Source organism: Perca fluviatilis, chromosome 7 (assembly GCF_010015445.1).
Source record: "Perca fluviatilis chromosome 7, GENO_Pfluv_1.0, whole genome shotgun sequence".
NCBI classification, from domain to species: domain Eukaryota; kingdom Metazoa; phylum Chordata; class Actinopteri; order Perciformes; family Percidae; genus Perca; species Perca fluviatilis.
Window position 1 is genome coordinate 16,795,173 of NC_053118.1, and position 21,222 is coordinate 16,816,394.

Here is a 21,222-nt window from a genome sequence, read left to right on the forward strand (position 1 = left end):
GAAATAAGTCCCATACAGTAAATAGAAGACACGGGGAAAACTAGCATCCGTAGACAATAAATAAATTCAAGGTCAATTTGGCAGGAAAACAAGCTGGCAGTGGTTAAAGGAATATTAATGCTCTCAATGTCAACATTAACATTGGCAGTGATATACAACAAGGGCCAAGAAAGCTCTTTTTCAATGCTTGCTTGCTGGTGATGCCAAAACTAAATAAACACAGAGAACTGGAAGGCAGTTCATCATGTCTGATTCTATTGAACAGCCTGCAGGCGGCAGATAAACCAAAGATTGTCCTGCTTTTGTGTCAGTCACAAACAAATCAGATATAACAATCATACGATTGTATTTAATCTCTTGTTCTCGTAATATTAACCCTCTCTCAACACTTTTTTCTTTTCACCACCTCCCACACTTAAATACACTTCTTTCTTTCTCCCCAAACACCCCCCCGCCCCACAACCCCCCAGCCCCTCACCTCTCTGTCTCTAGCAGACTCCAGACTGAAGAGTGATCTGACCATCGTTTTGAACGCTCTCGGCAGCAACTCCTCGCTAACCAGGTTAGACATCAGCGGGAACGCCATGGGGGACATGGGAGCCAAGATGTTGGCCAAGGCGCTACAGATCAACTCTAAACTCAGGTGAGCACATGTTCAGGTGTCAAAGGCTATGTCACATTATGATTTATTTTTATAATTAACAATAAATCACATACTTTTACACCTTACATTATACAAAGCTGCCTAAATTTGACCATTTATGCACTGAAACCCATGCAAATGTCTTTCTTATGGAATTGAATTTGAAAACTCACCTCAAAGAGGAACATTGGATGAAATTACATAAGACTGCACCTTGTTGTAAGAAATATTTTACACAACACAGTTTCATAGTGCCTCTTGGTTGTTAGTAGATCATCTCTCTGGATTCATTAGTTCCAGATTTGTTTGTGTCACAATGTGTGTTTGTCTGTGCAGGACTGTGTTTTGGGATAAGAACAACACCGGCCCTCAGGGTCTTCAGGATGTAGCAGCCGCTCTGGAGAAGTAAGTAGCTCTGTCTGTATCTGTGTATACTGATAGTGTGTGTGTGTGTGTGTGTTTGTGTGTGTGTGTGTGTGTGTGTGTGTGTGTGTGTGTGTATGTATGTATGTATGTATATATATATATGTATATGTATATATATATATATATATATATATATATATATATATATATATATATATGTATATATATATACAGTGCCTTGCGAAAGTATTCGCCCCCCTTGAACGTTTCGACCTTTTGCCACATTTCAGGCCTCAAACATAAAGATATAAAACTGTAATTTTTTGTGAAGAATCAACAACAAGTGGGTCCCAATTATGAAGTGGAACGAAATTCATTGGCTATTTCAAACCCTTTTTAACAAATAAAAACTGAAAAAGTGGGCGTGCAAAATTATTCAGCCCCCTTTACTTTCAGTGCAGCAAACTCTCTCCAGAAGTTCAGTGAGGATCTCTGAATGATCCAATGTTGACCTAAATGACTAATGATGATAAATAGAATCCAGCTGTGTGTAATCAAGTCTCAACGTATAATGCACCTGCTCCGTGATAGTCTCAGAGGTCCGTGTAAAGCGCAGAGAAGCATCATGAAGAACAGGAACACACCAGGCAGGTCCGAGATACTGTTGTGGAGAAGTTTATAGCCGGATTTGGATACAAAAAGATTTCCCAAGCTTTAAACATCCCAAGGAGCACTGTGCAAGCGATAATATTGAAATGGAAGGAGTATCAGACCACTACAAATCTACGAAGCCGGCCGTCCCTCTAAACTTTCAGCTCATACAAGGAGAAGACTGATCAGAGATGCAGCCAAGAGGCCCATGATCACTCTGGATGAACTGCAGAGATCTACAGCTGAGGTGGGAGACTCTGTCCATAGGACAACAATCAGTCGTATACTGCACAAATCTGGCCTTTATGGAAGAGTGGCAAGAAGAAAGCCATTTCTTAAAGATATCCATAAAAGTGGTCGTTTAAACCTGGGAGACACACCAAACATGTGGAAGAAGGTGCTGTGGTCAGATAAAACCAAAATCGAACTTTTTGGCAACAAATATACAAAACGTTATGTTTGGCGTAAAAGCAACACAGCTCATCACACTGAACACACCATCCCCACTGTCAAACATGGTGGTGGCAGCATCATGGTTTGGGCCTGCTTTTCTTCAGCAGGGACAGGGGAAGATGGTTAAAATTGATGGGAAGATGGATGGAGCCAAATACAGGACCATTCTGGAAGAAAACCTGATGGAGTCTGCAAAAGACCTGAGACTGCGGACGGATTTGTCTTCCAACAAGACAATGATCCAAAACATAAAGCAAAATCTACAATGGAATGGTTCACAAATAAACATATCCAGGTGTTAGAATGGCCAAGTCAAAGTCCAGACCTGAATCCAATCGAGAATCTGTGGAAAGAACTGAAAACTGCTGTTCACAAACGCTCTCCATCCAACCTCACTGACGCTCTAGCTGTTTGCAAGGAGGAATGGGCAAAAATGTCAGTCTCTCGATGTGCAAAACTGATAGAGACATACCCCAAGCGACTTACAGCTGTAATCGCAGCAAAAGGTGGCGCTACAAAGTATTAACTTAAGGGGGCTGAATAATTTTTGCGCCCAATATTTCAGTTTTTTATTTGTTTAAAAGGTTTGAAATATCCAATAAATTTCGTTCCACTTCATGATTGTGTCCCACTTGTTGTTGATTCTTCACAAAAAATTACAGTTTTATATCTTTATGTTTGAGGCCTGAAATGTGGCAAAAGGTCGAAAAGTTCAAGGGGGCGAATACTTCGAGGGCACTATATATATATATATATATATATATGTGTAGTATATATATATATATATATATATATATATATATATATATATATATATATATATATATATATATATGTGTATGTATGTGTGTGTGTATATGTGTGTATATATGTGTATATATATGTGTGTATATATGTGTATATATATGTGTGTGTGTATATATGTGTATATATATGTGTGTGTGTATATATGTGTATATATATGTATATGTATGTATATATATATATGTGTGTGTGTATATATATATATGTATATATGTGTGTATATATATGTATATATGTGTATATATATGTATATATGTGTGTATATATATATATATATACATACACACATACATACACACATACATATACATATATATATATATACATACATACAGTACAGGCCAAAAGTTTGGACACACCTTCTCATTCAATGTGTTTCTTTATTTTCATGACTATTTACATTGTAGATTCTCACTGAAGGCATCAAAACTATGAATGAACACATATGGAATTATGTACTTAACAAAAAGGTGAAAATCGAAAACATGTCTTTCATTTAGATTCCTCAAAGTAGCCACCCTTTGCTTTTTTTGATAACTCTGCAAACCCTTGGTGTTCTCTCAATGAGCTTCATGAGGTAGTCACCTGAAATGGTTTTCACTTCACAGGTGTGCTTTGTCAGGGTTAATTAGTGGAATTTTGTCCCTTATTAATAAAAAAATCAAAGGGTGGCTACTTTGAAGAATCTAAAATATAAGACATGTTTTCAGTTATTTCACACTTTTTTGGTAAGTACATAATTCCATATGTGTTCATTCATAGTTTTGATGCCTTCAGTGAGAATCTACAATGTAAATAGTCATGAAAATAAACTGTGTACTGTGTATATATATATATATATATATATATATATATATATATATATATATATATATATATATATATATATATATATATATATATGATATATATGATATATATATATATATGATATATATATATATATGATATATGTGATATATATATGATATATGTGATATATGCTGATGACCTTCTGCTTGTGTGCTACAGTTCGAAATGAAAATGTCTGTAAATGCTACTATGCACTTTTACACCTTTATACTAACAGTATACAAACACTGTTAAGATACATGAAAGCTGCTGAAGGGATGCATGTGTGGTTAGCTGTTGCAGGCAAGATGTAATTTGGCTTGGTGCTGAGCACGAGGAAACCTTGAGGTGTGTTTAGACAGGAAGAGAAGGAGAGAGGATGAGAGGAAGGAAACCAGAGAGTGACAAACACGGGGAATACAGCAACAAAGAAGCAATGGCGGGGGGGAAAAAAGATGCTGAGGAAGGGAAAGGAAGAGAGACCGAAAGTACAAGTCGAGACTGATTAAATCAGATTTTTGTCTACTGTCTGGATGTTCAATATTCTCTCTGAGTGGGAAATGACATGTGCATCTCACCAAATTTTCTTCTGGGACACATCTGTACATCCACCTCTCACATCTTCTCTCTCTGTTTATCATATTCTCCCGGCAGCACATCTACCCATTTCCCATCTGAGTTTCTGTATTGCATTATTGAAATAACAATTTTCTGTGTGCATGCTCCCTTCACTCAATTTTTTCAAGTCTCTTGTGCTATTTTTTGTCTTTTCTTTTCATAATGCTCGACATTACATTCTTCAGAGGTTTCCCCAGACTTTCAATACTGCAAAATATTAAGTGCAAGTAGGCATGTCAAGTGAACAGAGAAAGTATACAAAGTCTCCTGTTTTTAACAGCATCAAAAGATACAGTATACATGCTTTTTGATTATCATAGACATATAGTACTGTAGATTTCAAGGGCATTAAGGACCTAATTTAAAGCTTGATCATGTAAATAAGATCAAAAATGATAAAAGCTGTGTAGAAATGAAGCGACAGCATCCCACATGCATGCACTGGGATCAGTAGGGAAAAGAGTTGTCCAAGTTGGTCGATTGATTAATCGTTTATCATTGTATTTGAGTAAGCATGCCGGCTATTCTCTTGTTTAAACCTTTGTGAGTCTGTGCTGCTTTTCTTTGTTATGTGATAGTAAACTGAATATCTTTGGGTTATTTGGACAAAACAATGATTTGAAGACTTTATTTGAAGATTTTAAATTATAAAGCATGCAATCAATGAATTGAGAAGGAAATCGGCAGCTTTATCGGTAATGATGAATGTAATGGTTTGCCATGCCATGGCCATGTCCTTGTCTGTGAGTTCGAGAGGCGAGGTAAGAGAGCAGACGGGTTCACACAGAAGTCAAATCTTTATTAGTTTTGGGACCATGTTGCCTGGCGTGGTTTGCTTAACTCATTTTGCCTTTAAGGTTCAAAACCAACAACATCTGACTCCCCCTCCTGCCTTTCCTTTGCCTCCAAACGCCGTCATTTTCATCTCTCTGTGCCTTCTGCTTTCCATTCTACTGTCTTCATTTCTTCCTCCTGTCATTCCTTCTTCTTCTCCATTTTAATATTGGATATTAATCCTGTGTGGTGACCTATTTCAAGATCAGTAACCTCTCTAATGCTGCCAATTAATTCCTCTGTAATAGACCAATGTGAGAGCAGTTGAGGGGCTGGGCCACATATAATGCTGTCTCCACACACACACACACACACACACACACACACACACACACACACACACACACACACACCTGCTCGCACGCGCACACACACACACACACACACACACACACACACACACACACACACACACACACACACACACACACACACACACACTCAATATGCTGATTGAACCATGGCATATAATTACTGTATATGTCATGTTTCAATACACTTAATGACAGCAAGTTAACCTTGTAAAATAATATGCAGATATTCTTAAATTATAAATGAATGTATCAAGAAATACCACAAGTGGATGCATATCCCTACTGTATATATTTACTGAGTGAAATTGCAGATGCTGAACTGTGCATCATATTGCATTATACTATATGTTTGTGTTCAAATGCATTATTATCCTTCGTGTTTATTGGAAGACCTGTCTGTATCTGTGCATCTCTTCACACATCTTTGCCTCTTTCCCTTCCTCTGTAATGTGAACTAACTGTGTGTCCATCAGGAACTTCACCATTCGTTTCATGCCCATCCCCATCATCGATGCCTCCCAGGCTCTGAAGGCCAGCCCTGAGAAGACAGAGGACGCCTTGCTAAAGGTATGTTAAGAATTCTCATTGGTTCCTCCAGCTGCCCTTTTAATAGCGTTACAGGATTTTTATAGTGTAGAAAAATGCCCTATATCCAACAACTTCAGGGAAAATCAAACCGAATAGCCGGTTGTTTTATATCATCATGACAGTTGCTTTGTGTTTTCTCCCCAGATTGAGAATTATCTGTACAGGAACCATGAAACCAGAAAATACCTACAGGAACAAGCCTATCGGCTGCAGCAGGGCATCGTGACCACAACCACACAACAGGTGTGTCAATAAACTGATACAAACACATGTACATGATTGAATTATTGAATTCATATACACTATAATCTATACGTTTGTGACCACTTAATCTATAATTGTTTATAAAGTTGATAGGACTGTATTGTTTGATACAAAATAAAAAAGTACGCTTACTTAACTGTACACTAACTTTTTATGTAAAGCCGCTCAAGAGTGTTTTGGTTTTAAAGCTCGTCTTGATTGCACTCACTTCTCCCTTTGGTAGATTACATTTATATTTTGTGAAGACAAAGCTATATTTCATTAAGCAGTGTGTCTATAGCCTAGAAATCTAGACGCACCCTAGTGGCAGCAAATTTATTTTGCAGCCAGGGGGGTCTAGGCACTCTCCATTGACTTGCGAGCTGGAAAAACCAAATTTTGGTCAGGCCAATCGCATCGTGTATAGAGTCGTTGGGCGGGCTTTTGGCTGCTGCTGCTGGGAACAGCGGTCTTCTGGAAGACTTGGAGTTAAGCTTTTCTTTGAGAAAAGAACAAATAACGGCACAGAAATCATTCTTAAAAAAGGAAGATGTGTTCAGAGTTTTGCCGACCAGATACGGCAAAGGTTTAATCTATCAACTAGCTTCACTACCTTCTTCGTTGCTCTGCCTGGTTGTAGCCTATTCTATTGCGTGCAGAGGGAATTTGAAAGACAACCGTTTATCCCATCCCTCGGATTGATCCCTGTCAATGGTGAGTTCCCAGACCCAACATCTTGATGTGGGTCTGGCTTGTCAGGCTAGTGTGTCTAGCCACTGTAGTTATTTCTGTTTAGGTAAATCAGCATCACACAGATCAAAACAAAATAATGATTATATATTTATATTGGGTATTGAACTCATATAGCATTTAACCCTAGAGTTTTTATCGGTTTTATTTATTTAAGTCAGAAAAACGAATACATGTATTAAGCATTGGACGTTTCATGTCTTCCAGATGATTGACAGGATTTGTGTGAAGGTGCAGGACCACCTGAACTCTCTGAGGAACTCTGAGACGGACGCCATCTTGGAGGACGTCAGGTCAGCAGAGAACCTGATCAAAGATGCCAGGAACTCTAAAACGGTGAGGAAAGACACATTACACCGGCCTCGCTGGTGCATGTGAATGGAAATGTTTTCTGTAGAAGATCATTTGAAGATCAGTTTCCTACAGCCTTTCTTTGATTCCTAAGTCCATCCTTTGTCCTTCTCTCTGTGTCTCCCCAGCTGCTCCCTAACCTCTACCACCTAGGATCAGCTGCCAGAGAGGAGGTGAACAGCTCGTCAGCGGGACCCATCCAGGAGAAACTGGAGTCTATGGCTGGGGAGGTGACTACTGTCATGGACCAACAACTACAGGTAGGGCCCTATACTCCAGAGATGATAGAAAAATGGTAAGGTAAACTATGAATTGTAGCCACCAAAAAAAGAATACTTTAATAAAACAAATATAATACTTCCAAGCGGTCAAAGTAAATCATTTTCACAGTATTTTTGGTTTACAGCGTCTGTTTGTAATTGTAATTTATAGACTGAAAACTAGAAAATAGGCACCACCTACAGGCAGTGAACAGAAAACACTGAATCTAAGGAAAAGACTTCAACACACTTTATTTGATTTATTATAATAATAATCTTTATTTATAGAGCGCTTTTCATACCAACCAATTTCAGATAAAAAAAAAGTTTGAAGTTATTTGCTGGTGGGTTATCAAATCAAGATGTATACTCACTTTGTCAGCCAGGAGTTGTTTTAATCAAAGCCCTCTCTATATACACACTCGCTCATATCCATCCATCTCTTATCTTACCTTCCTTTCAGACTCTGTTGGAATCGATGGTGGATGCAGCAGAGTCTCTGTGTCCCCATGTGATGAAGAGGAGTAGTCTTCGTCCAGAGCTAATGAAGGCCAGTTCAGCCAAGATGGTCGTACCCAAAAGCTTCGTCACCAAAACCCTCCTGGAGCAGTCTGGGGTGGATATTATCAACAAGATCAGGTGGGTGTGGGTGTGGGGGGTGGGGGGGCAGCGTCATGTCACTCTTCTTTCAGTGTTTTCTTTTAGTTTCAACTTTCTGTTATGGCGTGGGGGCAAGGAGAGCGTGATTTACAAAAACGAAAACATCAGTCTTCTGGACCCCACAGCTTGTTGCTTTGAAGCCTGGCATCACCACACAGCCAGCGTACAGAATCGTCTTTCATGAGTACACCTCGAACTCCCAGACAGCAAGCATGTTCAGTTAGTCTGTTTCTCTCTGCCGTTGTTGTTTTTCACAAAGAACCAGGCTGGTTAAAGTTAACTGATGTTACAGAGGTCCGTTAAAACAAGCGCTATCAAAGCACAAGTTAGGTTGTGATACAACGGCAGAGAGAAATAGACTCACTTGCGGTTTGGGAGTTCCAGGTGAAGTCGTGAAAGCCACCGCTGTAGATGTACGGTAAAGCAAGAAGCTGAATGCGGTCAAGCCGTACAGGGAGATGAGGGGCTATTCGCTGTTTTTCCGTGCTGGTCAGGATGCCTAACATTTTTAACGTTAGGCGTATATACTGCCCCCGTCAGGTCCGGAAGGATTGCATCCCCCGGTACCTACGGTAGCCTACTGAGTACCGGCACGTTTTCAGAATTTTGGTACTGAGTTGGTAACAAAGTACCGGTTCTCGTGACATCCCTAGTGTGCGTGGTGTGTGTTTCACAGACAAATCCCTGAGATCTTTCTGTAGTTATGTTTGTTTCGGTTGTCTTGCTTTGCTACCTGACCAACTCTCTTTCTCCCTCTGTCAGTGAGGTGAAGCTGAGTCTAGCGTCCTTTCTGTCCGATCGCATTGTTGATGAGATTTTGGAGGCTCTTTCCACTTCGCAACACACTCTGGTAAGATTAAAGTCATAAGAGCTCTCAACTGGCTCACTGACACATTCATTTTGGCTGTTAATTTGAAAATCAAATTTTTTTTGGTTGTGACATATGTAAATATCTCTGAAACCCCTTTTCATCCTCCTTTCTTTGTGAATTCCACCTTTTCTCTCTGTTCACCTTTTCTTTCCACTTGCCTGTCCACATCTTCTCTTCTCCCTCTTTCTTCTCCTCCTTGCACCCATATCTTCTTCCTACAACACCTGTGCTCCCGGTTTCCTCTCCTCTCGTCCTCCCAGGCAGACCATCTGGTGAGGCGAGGTCGCCCCTTGGTGCAGCAGGAGTCGGTGGATCTGGACGTCCCAGAGGAGAAGATTCCTAAACGGGCATCGACCGAGCTCCTTGAGGCTGAGAGGCTGGAGGATTTGGAGACATGCATGGTAGGTTTGGGTGGTCCATGATTTTTCATGAATTATGATCTAGCTCTCTTGTGTTTTTCATGTGACTGGATTTTCAGTAAACTGAAATAATTAAATGCAACCTGTTACATTTAGTTGTTGACACAAATACAAGCAATTACATCTGACTTAATATTACCTTTTACTGGGAAGATTGACATTGGCATCTCTGCATTTACTTTAGACAGTTGAGAATTGATTTTGGTATTAGTGACCTTTTTGCAACAACAAAAAAGTATGCTTACTGCTTTTATAAGTGACCATTCATGTTGGCTTATATATTCTGTATCAGGGCAGATATGTGTGTGGAGACTTGCTGGAGTCTAGCAAGACAAGAGTTTCACGTTTCCAAAAAAGAATTGGGTCAGATTTGATTCTGTGATAGAAGAATGACAATAGGAAACCATTTGTCATAAATCTTTATATGTGTATGAGTGAAGTATACTCTCCAGGACTAGGAACATGGAAAGAGAGAAGGACATTGACGGAGAGTGAAACATTTGAAATAAATGAATGTTTACTTGCCATCCACCACTGTTCAAGTTTATTCAACCTCTGTGAAAATCCCATGGTTGTTGAGATGAGGAATGGTTGCTTTTTAAAACGTTTCATTTTAGATTTGTTGTAGAAACAATCGCTGTGACGATGTATGTTAGTTGTGATGTAGAGTAAATGCAGGTTGCAGTCAACAGGAAGCTGCATGTTCATGTCCTGTCTGTTTCTCTGGTGTCTTACCCCTCTTTTCATCTTATATCCCTCTCTATCCTATTTACTTCTACTTTCTCCTGTTTTACATGAAACCAGCTATTTCTTTCATTTTTGTCTTCACTAGGCTTTACTGTGTGTTGTCTTTCTTCCTCTTCAATCTCCTTTCCTCTGTTCTTCCTTCTCTTTACACCTTTGCTCCATGGAGATTTTGTGCTGCACCAGTATAATAAATTAAATTTTTTAAAAATTTTTTTTTTTTTTTTTTTTTTTTTACTATGCTTGCCTGCTATAATAATCTTTTACACAGTCCTCTGTGCTGTAGCTTCAACTACAGCACATTGAGTCTCCTGTATTTAGATATTTGATCCCTGCGATTTATTATAAAGAGTGTAGAAAAACTACAGTATGGATGCATCCAGCCACAATGCACTGCTCCTCTGCACTCAATGCACAGTCATCATCATAACCTAAATGTAATATAATATGCAACACATGTTACTGTTTACTTTCTACCAATGTATGAAGACAGTGAAATAAGTTGTATGTTTTTCATAACCTCAATAGTTGACCTAACTCTCCCTCTCTCACTTTACATTTTAGGATACATAATAAACAACTATTTCATTCACCAGTGTGCCTTGATTAAACATAAGAAGGCCCTGTCTATATGTAGATCAAGATGTTTGTCTTATTCTAGCTTACACTGTCATCATGGCACACATTTTAACCCAAAGAAAAAAATATTACAAGACGTGTGTGATATATCCAATGCAGAACCTCTACAGTTTGTTAACTGTTATGATTAATTAGGATGGTGTTTGGTCTTAGTGCAAGCTGGCAGACTGTCAAATCTAGTGTAGTTACAAATAAACTGTGAACAGAATCCTGAATAGGAAACCAAGGATCCAACAGCCTGAGTCAGCTAAACTGTATGATTTTTGACAATATTGCTTGTTTAATTGTTTCCCAGGATAAGAACATGGCTTATCTTTGTTAACAATTACCACAAATTTTGTCTGATTATTATCCTTTTTCAGGTGACTCCTAAATCCAAGAGGAAGAGCATCCACAGCAGAATGCTTCGGCCGGTGTCTCGTGCCTTTGGTAAGCAGTTAATTACATATTTTTTGTATATATTTTATATGACATTGAGTTGTATTAGAATCAAATAGTACATTATCTTTCTGCTTCATACTATAAAAAGCTAATGGATTAGGCTGGCTAGTTTTAATGATTCAATATTTGGTCTTTTAAATAAATCCTTAATATTGATGTTGATTTAATGTTTATCTAATCACAAACCTAATGGCCGTCCAATCTACAGAGATGGAGTTTGACCTGGACAAGGCCCTGGAAGACGTCCCTGTCCATGTGGAAGACCCTTCATCTCAAACTCCAGCTACTCCATCTCAGGTCCTGCCCAAACTGGAGCACCGAGCGCCAGGAGTGATGGTGGAGCTGCCATCTGAGGAGGAAAAAAAGCTGCAACACTTCACCAAACTGCGACCCCGCCGGAACAAGAAAACACATTCCAGCAAAATACCTGTGAGTAAAGCTTTGCATGGATTTTTTAAGTTATGTTCAAGACATTAGTAACTCCAGGAGAGGCTTACTTTCATTTACTTGCGAGATAACATTTAACACAAAAGATATATACCAAATACTCCCATACACGGAGACAGTAGATCTACTGTTTGTCAGATGTTCCGGACATGGTATCAGATTCTTGAACTTCCTCTTTCAGCAAATCAACAGTACTCCATCTCAGGATGGGGAGCAGAATGGCCTGATGGGAAGGGTGGATGAGGGTGTGGACGAGTTTTTCTCTACAAAGGTCACCAAGATGGATTCCAAGTATGCTTTATTTATATTTTTCCTCATAAATGACTGTCCTGCACTTTTTTTGCAGTAGATTGTACTCTTAAGTTTCTTAAGTATTTTTGTCTCTTGTTCTTTCTCTTATCAGACGTTCCAAGAGTTCAGAATCTCAGGATGGAGAGAAGAAGAAGAGTAAAGGAGGATTCCTTAACCTCATCAAACGTTCTGCCAAATCCGACAAAGCAGATAAATCTGACAAATCAGATAAATCCGAGAAAAACCAGGCAACCCCTCCAGCTTCAGGTCCATCCTCAGCCTCTGTAGGCTCGACGACGGCTTCCATCCCTGAGGAGCCCTCCTCACCAAAGGTGGCAGTAAAGAGCCCAGCGCCTGAGCCAAAGTCCAGGTATAGATGAATATTTTCTGTTATAAAACAACCGATTACCCACTACATCAGTCTCAATGTACCGGTCCCGATTCCTGATTTTCTAATAATTTCTGTCTTCACTGCAGAGACGCCTCCAGCCGCTCGCAGCCCACAGACTACAGCAGCAGCTCAGACCGCTCAGAGGAGCTGAGGACGCCAGACTCTATAGACGAGCCCTGGGAGAGTTCAGACGGCCGAGGAAGTCCTCAGGGAGGCAGGCGGTACCCGGGGTTGCAGATGATGGGGGGCAGTGGCCTTCTGGCAGAGATGAAGGCAAAGCAGGAAAGGAGAGCACACAAGGTGAGGTGGTGTGATTTAAAAAGTAAGCACCGCAGTTATAAAGAAAGAAGGAAAAGCAAGGGACAGATGTACCGGACTTGAACCACAAAGGACAAGATGATGCTAACTCCCCACATTAAAAACTGTGTATCCTGCACCAGTAATATTTGTGTTTGGTCGTAATTTACTTTTTACAAAGTAAGCTTGATAGTTCATGCTTAGCATTGCGGAGAGGAGTTGACAAAATAAATTCAACTCAATGTTGACTTGTTTGCTTCTATTGGAGCTTTTTACCATATCACGTGGTCCTTTACATCAACTTTTAGGTCAGAATCATAGCAACTAAGCAAACTCAGTCTGCTGATCCATGTGATTTGGTTGAAAGCTCCAGAAGAAGGGGATCTTGAAATAAGAACAAATGCAGAAACAAATACAGCAAACAAGAAGACCAGCAAAAACAAAGTGACAATAATAAACCACAATAAAATGGAAAAATCCGACTGTAAAATAAAAAAATAAAAAAAAGTTAAGATAATAAAATATTTCAAGCTCAGTCATTGCATTTCTTGAAAGAGATTCAAAGGTTTAGTGATTACCTTTGGACTCAAGTCTAGACTTCCATCTGCAGATCTGAGACTGTAAAAACAGTGTTTTAGTAAAACAGTAGATAAAAACTAAATTTTTTTAAAGCTGCATTTAAGCCATTTATTGATTTGAAGGTTTTATGATAATGGTATAACATTAGATTTTGTTTTGGGGACAAAGCCCTGAAGGTGTTCAGTCTCCACTTGTCAAGGCTGTTTTATTCAACATTCACTAACTGCAGGTTCCAGCTAGGACAACACAAAATAAGAAGCATTTACACACACACACACACACACACACACACACACACACACACACACACACACACAAACACAAACAAACATAGTCATTGCACCTGTCAACATGTTAACATAAAAACACACAAAAAACTGCCAGATGACAAGGTGAAAGGAATGGAGGAGGAGGGAAGTGCAGAGTGGAAGAGATGGAGGAATGAACAGCAAATGGACAGAATGAAGACAAGAAAGAAGGCGGATATGCAAATTCTCTGTCATGACTCACAGCAGGACATAAATGTTGTGGGAATATTTCACCTATTTAATTCCTATTTAATTCCCACATGCACTAAGATGCCTTAAAGTATAAGTGCTCTATTTTCTACAGTCACTTCTTCAGTGGGAGCTGAACTAGTGAGATAACCCAAGAGTTTAATAAGGACAATAACTGTATGTTTTGTATACTATTGTCTCTTTGAAATATGAGATGGTGTTGGCACCTTAAGTGTGTTCACTAGATGTATAATTTGTCCCTAACTTGTGTGTGTGTGTGTGTGTGTGTGTGTGTGTGTGTGTGTGTGTGTGTGTGTGTGTGTGTGTGTGTGTGTGTGTGTGTGTGTGTGTGTGTGTGTGTGTGTGTGTGTGTGTGTGTGTGTGTGTGTGTGTGTGTGTGTGTGTGTGTGTGTGTGTGTGGAAAGAGGTTTATGGTGTTTGCAGCATTAGTGGTTTTTCTGACCTTGTATCAGTGGCACTAAAGCTTCTCCTGCCATCTGCTTGTTCTGGCTGGCTTCCAGGTGTGTGTGCATATGCGCATGTACTTTTGTGCATGTGTGTCTTTGTGTGTATGCAGGTAAAATGGAGCGAGCTATTCAGGAGATTACCTACTGTAATACAAAGCTTGGGTGTGTCAGCTGTATCCTGAGCATTTTCTAACACAAAGGCGCCCCCTTCTGTTTAAATGGTCTATGTACATTCACTTTCACAGCACTGCACTTCTCCACTACTCCACTTCTCCAAACTAAAAATATACTGTATATTAAATTGAGTGCAATGTAGTAAATATACCAAACTCAAAAAGGTGGTCTTAACCTTTGAGTACCTTTTTTTTAAAGCGTTATATGAAGAAAATGTTTTATTAACATTTTGTACAGTATTGGTACATACTAGATTTCATGTTATGGTTTTATGTCATAAAACTGAGTAATCATAGCCTGACAAGCCAGACCCAGATCAAGATGTTGGGTCTGGGAACTCACCATTGACAGGGCTCAATCTGAGGGACAGGATAAACTGTTTTTCAAATTCCCTCTGCACGTAATAGGATAGCGCTACAACCAACCAGAGCAACGAAGAAGGTAGTGAAGCTAGTTGATAGATTAAACTTTAGCCTTATCTGGTCAGCAAAACTCCGAACACATCTTCCTTTTTTAAGAATGACTTCAGTGCCGTTCTTTGTTCTTTTCTCAAAGAAAAGCTTAACTCCAAGTCTTCCAGAGTCGCGGCCAAAGCCGATTCGAAAGACCGCAGTTCCCAGCAGCAGCAGCCATAACCCGCCCACCGACTCTATACACCATGTGATTGGCCCGGCCAGAGTTTGGTTTTTCCAGCTCGCAAGCCAACCGAGAGTTGCTAGACCCCCTGGCTGCAAATTACATTTGCTGCCGCTAGGGTGCCTCTAGATTTCTAGGTTAGAGTAATCAGTTAAAATAAAATATAAATTAAAATATGTTACCGTTCTGAACTCCTGTAGTGATCCAATATTTTGTCCTTGTTTCTCCTCCAGTCTTCCAGCCCTGACAAGCCTGACAGCAATGCAACCGGTAAGTGGTTTTATGTGTTGAGGTAAACATGGATAAAAGCTAACTATTAATGATTAATTTAGATTTGCAGCTGGTTTTAGTGGATTATTTTCATGTTCCTGTTTTGGGGTCTGGTTTCAAACCCATACAGTACCTAAAAATCATTGTGTGCATGATTTAAAAAATTATTTATTTTTGCATCTGCCAGCAGCTAAGCCCACCATTCCAGAAAGTAGGTCTCCTAGTGGCTCAATTCATAAATCCGACCCTTCATCTGGTTCTCCAGAGAAGACCCCTCCTCGTGGCGAGACTAAGCCTGACCCAGCCCCTCGTCTAAGGGCTACATCCTCCTCAAGTTCCCCTGGGGGACCCGTGAGTCCCAAACCACCGGTGCCACAGGGAGCGAAGCCTGCTCTGGCCGCCCGACCCACTATCCCACTGAAGCCAAGGACCAGCAGTACCAGCAGGAGCATAGGTACAGTCCGAGCACTGGATAAGATTGCCACGTGGAGGAGATTGTTGCTACATTGATTCAGTTTTTATCTTCCGGTGAGATTGTATGACAGATAAGACAATATTTGTTTGAATTGATAGTATTTGTTTTCTGATAATTTTACCGCCAGATGAGAGCTCAGATTCCCCCAGCAGTGGCAGTGTGTCCCCTAAGGTCACAGTTCTTCCTCCCACGCTGAAGAGGACGGTGTCAGAGAAAGACAAAGAGGGCCAGACTGGTCTGCAGTCAGGAGGCTCTGCCAACAAAACCACTCAGGATGGTGGGTCATAAAACCTGTCTATCAACATTTTTTAAATCTTTATGTAGCTTATCCATGGCATTAATGCTAATACATGAATAGATTTTTAACTGCAGGGAAAAAGTAATCTTCTTACAAACACTTTGGCAGTTGCCTTTTTCTCTCCTTCACCAGAATCCTGTCCTTTGGCCAGAGTAGATTTCCCCTAGATAGACTGGTACATGTTTGATGTCACTGTCAAGATCTGACAGCGGTTATCTATTATGTAACAGACAGCCTGGCTTCTTTGTGATTTTTGTCTGTTTGTCTTTACTCCCTTCCCTCTGATGTTTTTATATATGATATCCTCTCCTTTGGTCTCCCTTGGTAACCCTCCCCTACCTTTTATATATATTTTCTTTTACTGTATGTTATCAGTGACACCCTCTGGGGCCTGTCAGAGGTACACATACCTGATTCATGTTCATGAGCATAATTTCTGCTCACGGACAAATGAGAATTTCTTTTGAAACCGTTGGCTACTTGGTGTGTTTCTTTGTTTTGTTGTTTCTCAATAGAAGTTTAATTAAATCTGTGTTGTTTTTTATATGCATAGCAGGATCCCTTTTAAGTATTCACTCTCATCTATCCCATCATGCATTGGGCAGAGAGTAGGAAAATATTCTGCACAGACCACGAGTAAATCACAGGGATAACAATCTGCATATTCACAAAATTCACAGCTTTGTGTAATTTAGGAATTCAGGAATTCATCCTAGCTCTATATTATTATTTCTTTTTTAAGTTGGTGCTGTATATTTGAAGTATCCTTTGTTTCTATACATTTGTTTTGCTGCTACAGTTTTAATAATGAGCCGTTTTTGTCAGCAGGCTGTTTTGTATAAAAGAGATATGTACACACACTGCTGGTATACAGAGTAGTTATTCAGCCTTGGGTAATATCAATATAAGGTGTAATATAAACTGAAATGTAATATAAATATAAGGTGGGATTAAGGTGCTTTACATCACTTCCTGGTTTTGTTTTGTTTGCTCATTTCCTCAGTTTCCCTTTCCTGCTCACCTCTTCTTCTTTCTCTCCCTGTCTTCCCTTTGCTCTAAGCATTGTGAACACTTACTGTTATTTTTATCTTCTCTCTCGTTTTCAGTGAGGACGGGGTCTGTGCCAGACTCTGTTCAGAGACCCAGCCGTCTCCGCACCAACTCTGAGGACCATGGCTCCTTTAAGACCAAGGGCCAAGCTCCAAACCCTGACAAGGCTGTGCGCAAGAAGTCCTCAGACTCTGTGGAGGAGGCAGACAAGGACTTTATTTTAATTTAAGTAGGAAGAATTCACAGCAAATAACTGTTGCTCACACCTTGACTTTAGTTAACAACTAAGGGGGAATAAAATCACTATGTTTTCATTTATATTAGAGGTTGTACCTGTACGTTCTGTCTGACCGCAAAGAGGACCTGCTGTATCAGGTAATACAGAGTTTCAAGTTCAAGTTAGTTTGGTTATCTGTGATGAAAAATATTGATACTAACACTTGGGGGAATAAATCCTCAGTTTTTCAGCCGCATTTCACCTAGTAAACCAAACTGTGCAAAGTCTCCTAAGAGCTTCCTTCTCTCTCACAAACAGCCTTTTCTCCTTTCATTCCTACTCTCTGCTGTCAGGTAAAAATCTCATGGAATTGAGGAAATGGTTCCTGGGGTGAACAAGCGTATTCTGCCAATTAATACAGAAACCTGAATGGAGTTTGTAAACCACTTAAAAAAAAAAAGAGATGATTTCAGGAACCAGCCGATTTTATGTGCAAAAGACAGAGAGAGACTGTGAAACTGAGTGTACTACTAATCTAAAGTCTTGTTGCTATTTGTTGCAGTAGCTCGTCTCCCAGGGACCAAACACATGTAACAGTAATACCAGGATCACTGTACTGTACATACGACCAGACCAGGACCCAATGGCATTTTGTTCCTTCAATATATTTGTATAGATTTTTCTATATGCTATTTTCAGTATGTGCAAGTTACCTTTCTTTGGACTTCAGAGGTGACTGAATCCATTATGCAATTCATCTTTTTTTTTCAGGTAAATACAGGTTCAGCTGAGACTCTCAGCACACCATGAATCACAAATACACATCTGATGTAGCTTGGTCACTCAGAGGAAACTGAACTAGTTAAAGACCTTATCTAACATCCCAACTGAACTCTTGTTTGTCTTGTGTGGGAGAGTTGGAGTGACCATATGAAGTGTTGCTTTGAGAGGACTGTGGTACACTTTAACTTCACTGTTGAAAACCAATCAATAAGGCTTCAGCACTGTTAACTAACACTGTTCTCTGTGTTTAGACACTGTGGGAAAAAAAAAAACATTTATTTTATGATACCTTTAAACTGCGCCTTTTTCCATAGTTCATGAGGAAAGGCAGTATGTGTCTGTCATTAAAGTGCAATACAGAGTGCCATCATAAACATGTCTTTTGGTCAAACATATTGTCTAAACTGTGTGGTGTGCCAGTGTTTGTCACAGTCAATACACACTCTGAATTGCTTTTAAAGACAGATGGATTCCACACTTCCGATAAGACACTGATATGCATTAATATTGCCCCGGTGTGCTGATGGTCCAGTGAAAGCAAAGAACTTACTCAAAAAGAGGGTTTTCATACATAATCAGCTTGAAGGCAACATGGAAGCCACTGACGGTCGCTTCCCATTTCAGTAGCTTTTTTGATCAATTTTTGACGATAACCTCTTCAGTCTGATCTTTGTGTGAAAGTGGGACACTGAGGGAACTCCAGCCTTTAAACACTTCAGACTTGACCTTCAGGGCTTTTAAATTCAGTTCACTTTCACTTCATTCTCTTCAAAGATAATTATTTGAAATACAACCTATTAAGAGTTGGCATTTGTTTAAAGAATAATTGATAATGTAGTGTCTGAGGTGAATGTGCACTCGACTGGGGGGAGCTGTATGTTGACCACATAGACCTCTTGGCTATTCTGTTTGTAGCATTTTCAGGATCTGAATGCTACATAAAAACAATAACATCATAGGTCTCAGGCCAATTCCTCTTATCCTTGTCATTTAAGAGCAAGAAATGCCTTTTTTACACTGCTACACAGTCATCAAACAGGTACCCAAGATGAACCTAAGTAAAAAAAAATAATAATAAATAAAAAAAAAAGGACAACTTGTATCTCTGTCTAAAATGTGTCCCCTTAGCGCTGGATTGTTTTCTTTGATTTAAAATCATGCAGTTTTACTAATTTTGGATATCATATAGGTTGGGACAGACATTTAGCCTTTGCATTAGATTGTGCTGCACTCATGTTATATTGGAGTTACTGTACAGTAATTACCAGTTAACGTTTATCAACATTCAAGTTGTAATTATGACTGGGAAACTTTGATATTTTTTTTAAGTGTCCCTAAAAAAGCAAACAAACATGAATGCCTCACGTCAACCATCATTCAAGGAAAATAAACCCAATTATAATTAATATTGTGCCAGTATTTTTAACAGTCATACAAACTGATGACAAAAATGCTTTCATTGCATTAACATGGGAATCTGTCCTATCTCTGCCATCATCCTATATGATGTGAAACGCAGCAGTGTACCCCCAGCACAACTATATGTGAGATCCAACTGATGTTTCATTATATCAGAATTAACCACTGTGGAATTACTTTAACTTTAGACTATCTAGTTGTGTGCTCCAGTGTTTATTTTAAACATGCACCAGACCTCAAGTCAAGTCTGGGCCAAAGGTCTTACTGGTGCACCGTTTCCTATGGTGTCTATCGATGTCTTTTTGTGGGATTCTGATAAGATTTTGCATCTTTGTAACTAATCATGGTTCCCAAATAACACTGTTCCTGCTGTATATAGTTAATATAGTCTCTGATGTGAACAACTGCTTCGATTTACAGTCTCAGCCCCAAAACTCAAACATCACTTTTGTTTGAAAGGTGTTCCAGGACACTAAAAAAAGAAAAAACATTACTTTAAAGCGAACACATGTGGCTGTGTGCTGTATTCCGTTGACATTTCTAGCCATTTTTATGATGCAAGGAAATCCTATGGATACCTTCTTCTCTCTGTTTTTGCTTTCTGGTTGGGATTTCTGAAACAGCTGATCTGTTCAACCCTGAAAAATGAGAATCCATCTTTATTTCTGTTGGTGCACGGAGTGAAGAAAGTGAAAATAACCAGTAGCATTGAGTCTAGACTCTGTGTGTGTGTGTGTATGTGTGTGTGTGTGACTGCATGATGTGGCTGTGAGTTGTACTGTATGTATATATGTGCTTTCTTACATCTAGGAGTGTGCGTGTGTGTATATATATGTATGTGTAATATACGCACATGTATTATACACACTGTGAAACATTCACACGCCTATGTGAACACAGCAAATCCTATATTGTTTTGGTACTAAGTACACTACTATACTAGGGGTTTGTTTGTAACTTATTTGGAATGAAAAACAGTGGCCGGTGATGTCTTGATCCTTTGTTGTTTTTCCTCTCACATGTACATTGTGTTCATAAATGTAGAAATTAATTCTTTGTATGTATTCATTTGTTATTACATGTAATCAATTTAATGTTATTTTCATCATGATTCAAAAAAAGAAATAATGCAAAACAATGTTTTTCTTCAACTGGAAGAAAAATGCATATACAAATGACATGTTTTGTTTTTGTCTTGATACATTATTTGTGCAATTTTGTCATAGATCAAAATGGTCCCCCAGTCATTCTGCTGGTGTTGGATTTCTTCATGCAAATATTAACATTGATTAAAAACAATTTTGCAGGCTTCAACATTTCTGCATTGTCTTTTTTTTTTTTTTTTTTACTTTTGTTAGTTCTACTTTGCAATGTAACATTACAGCCACCAGATGGCAAATACTATGCTAGATTATGCTCTCTCTCTCTCTCTCTCTCTCTCTCTCTCTCTC

At 39.3% G+C, this 21,222-nt stretch overlaps 1 protein-coding gene across 6 annotated transcripts in view; it reads left to right on the forward strand.

The window, feature by feature from the left end:
• Positions 1–21,085, forward strand: part of LOC120562315 (F-actin-uncapping protein LRRC16A-like) — an 83,626-nt gene extending 62,541 nt beyond the window's left edge. For 2 of the 6 annotated variants that reach the window (XM_039805981.1, XM_039805982.1), the window contains 18 exons: positions 471–643; positions 980–1,048; positions 5,988–6,081; positions 6,247–6,345; positions 7,303–7,431; positions 7,575–7,706; positions 8,170–8,345; positions 9,129–9,216; positions 9,498–9,638; positions 11,402–11,468; positions 11,689–11,909; positions 12,109–12,218; positions 12,331–12,588; positions 12,696–12,909; positions 15,493–15,529; positions 15,717–15,983; positions 16,132–16,281; positions 17,409–17,581. In XM_039805981.1, coding sequence (XP_039661915.1) covers positions 471–643; positions 980–1,048; positions 5,988–6,081; positions 6,247–6,345; positions 7,303–7,431; positions 7,575–7,706; positions 8,170–8,345; positions 9,129–9,216; positions 9,498–9,638; positions 11,402–11,468; positions 11,689–11,909; positions 12,109–12,218; positions 12,331–12,588; positions 12,696–12,909; positions 15,493–15,529; positions 15,717–15,983; positions 16,132–16,281; positions 17,409–17,581 — 2,598 coding nt within the window. Of the gene's footprint in view, positions 1–470; positions 644–979; positions 1,049–5,987; positions 6,082–6,246; positions 6,346–7,302; positions 7,432–7,574; positions 7,707–8,169; positions 8,346–9,128; positions 9,217–9,497; positions 9,639–10,569; positions 10,588–11,401; positions 11,469–11,688; positions 11,910–12,108; positions 12,219–12,330; positions 12,589–12,695; positions 12,910–15,492; positions 15,530–15,716; positions 15,984–16,131; positions 16,282–17,408 lie in introns of all 6 variants that reach the window. The other 4 variants (XM_039805984.1, XM_039805978.1, XM_039805979.1 and 1 more) reach the window with 4 other exon arrangements.
• The last annotated feature ends 137 nt before the right edge of the window (positions 21,086–21,222 follow it).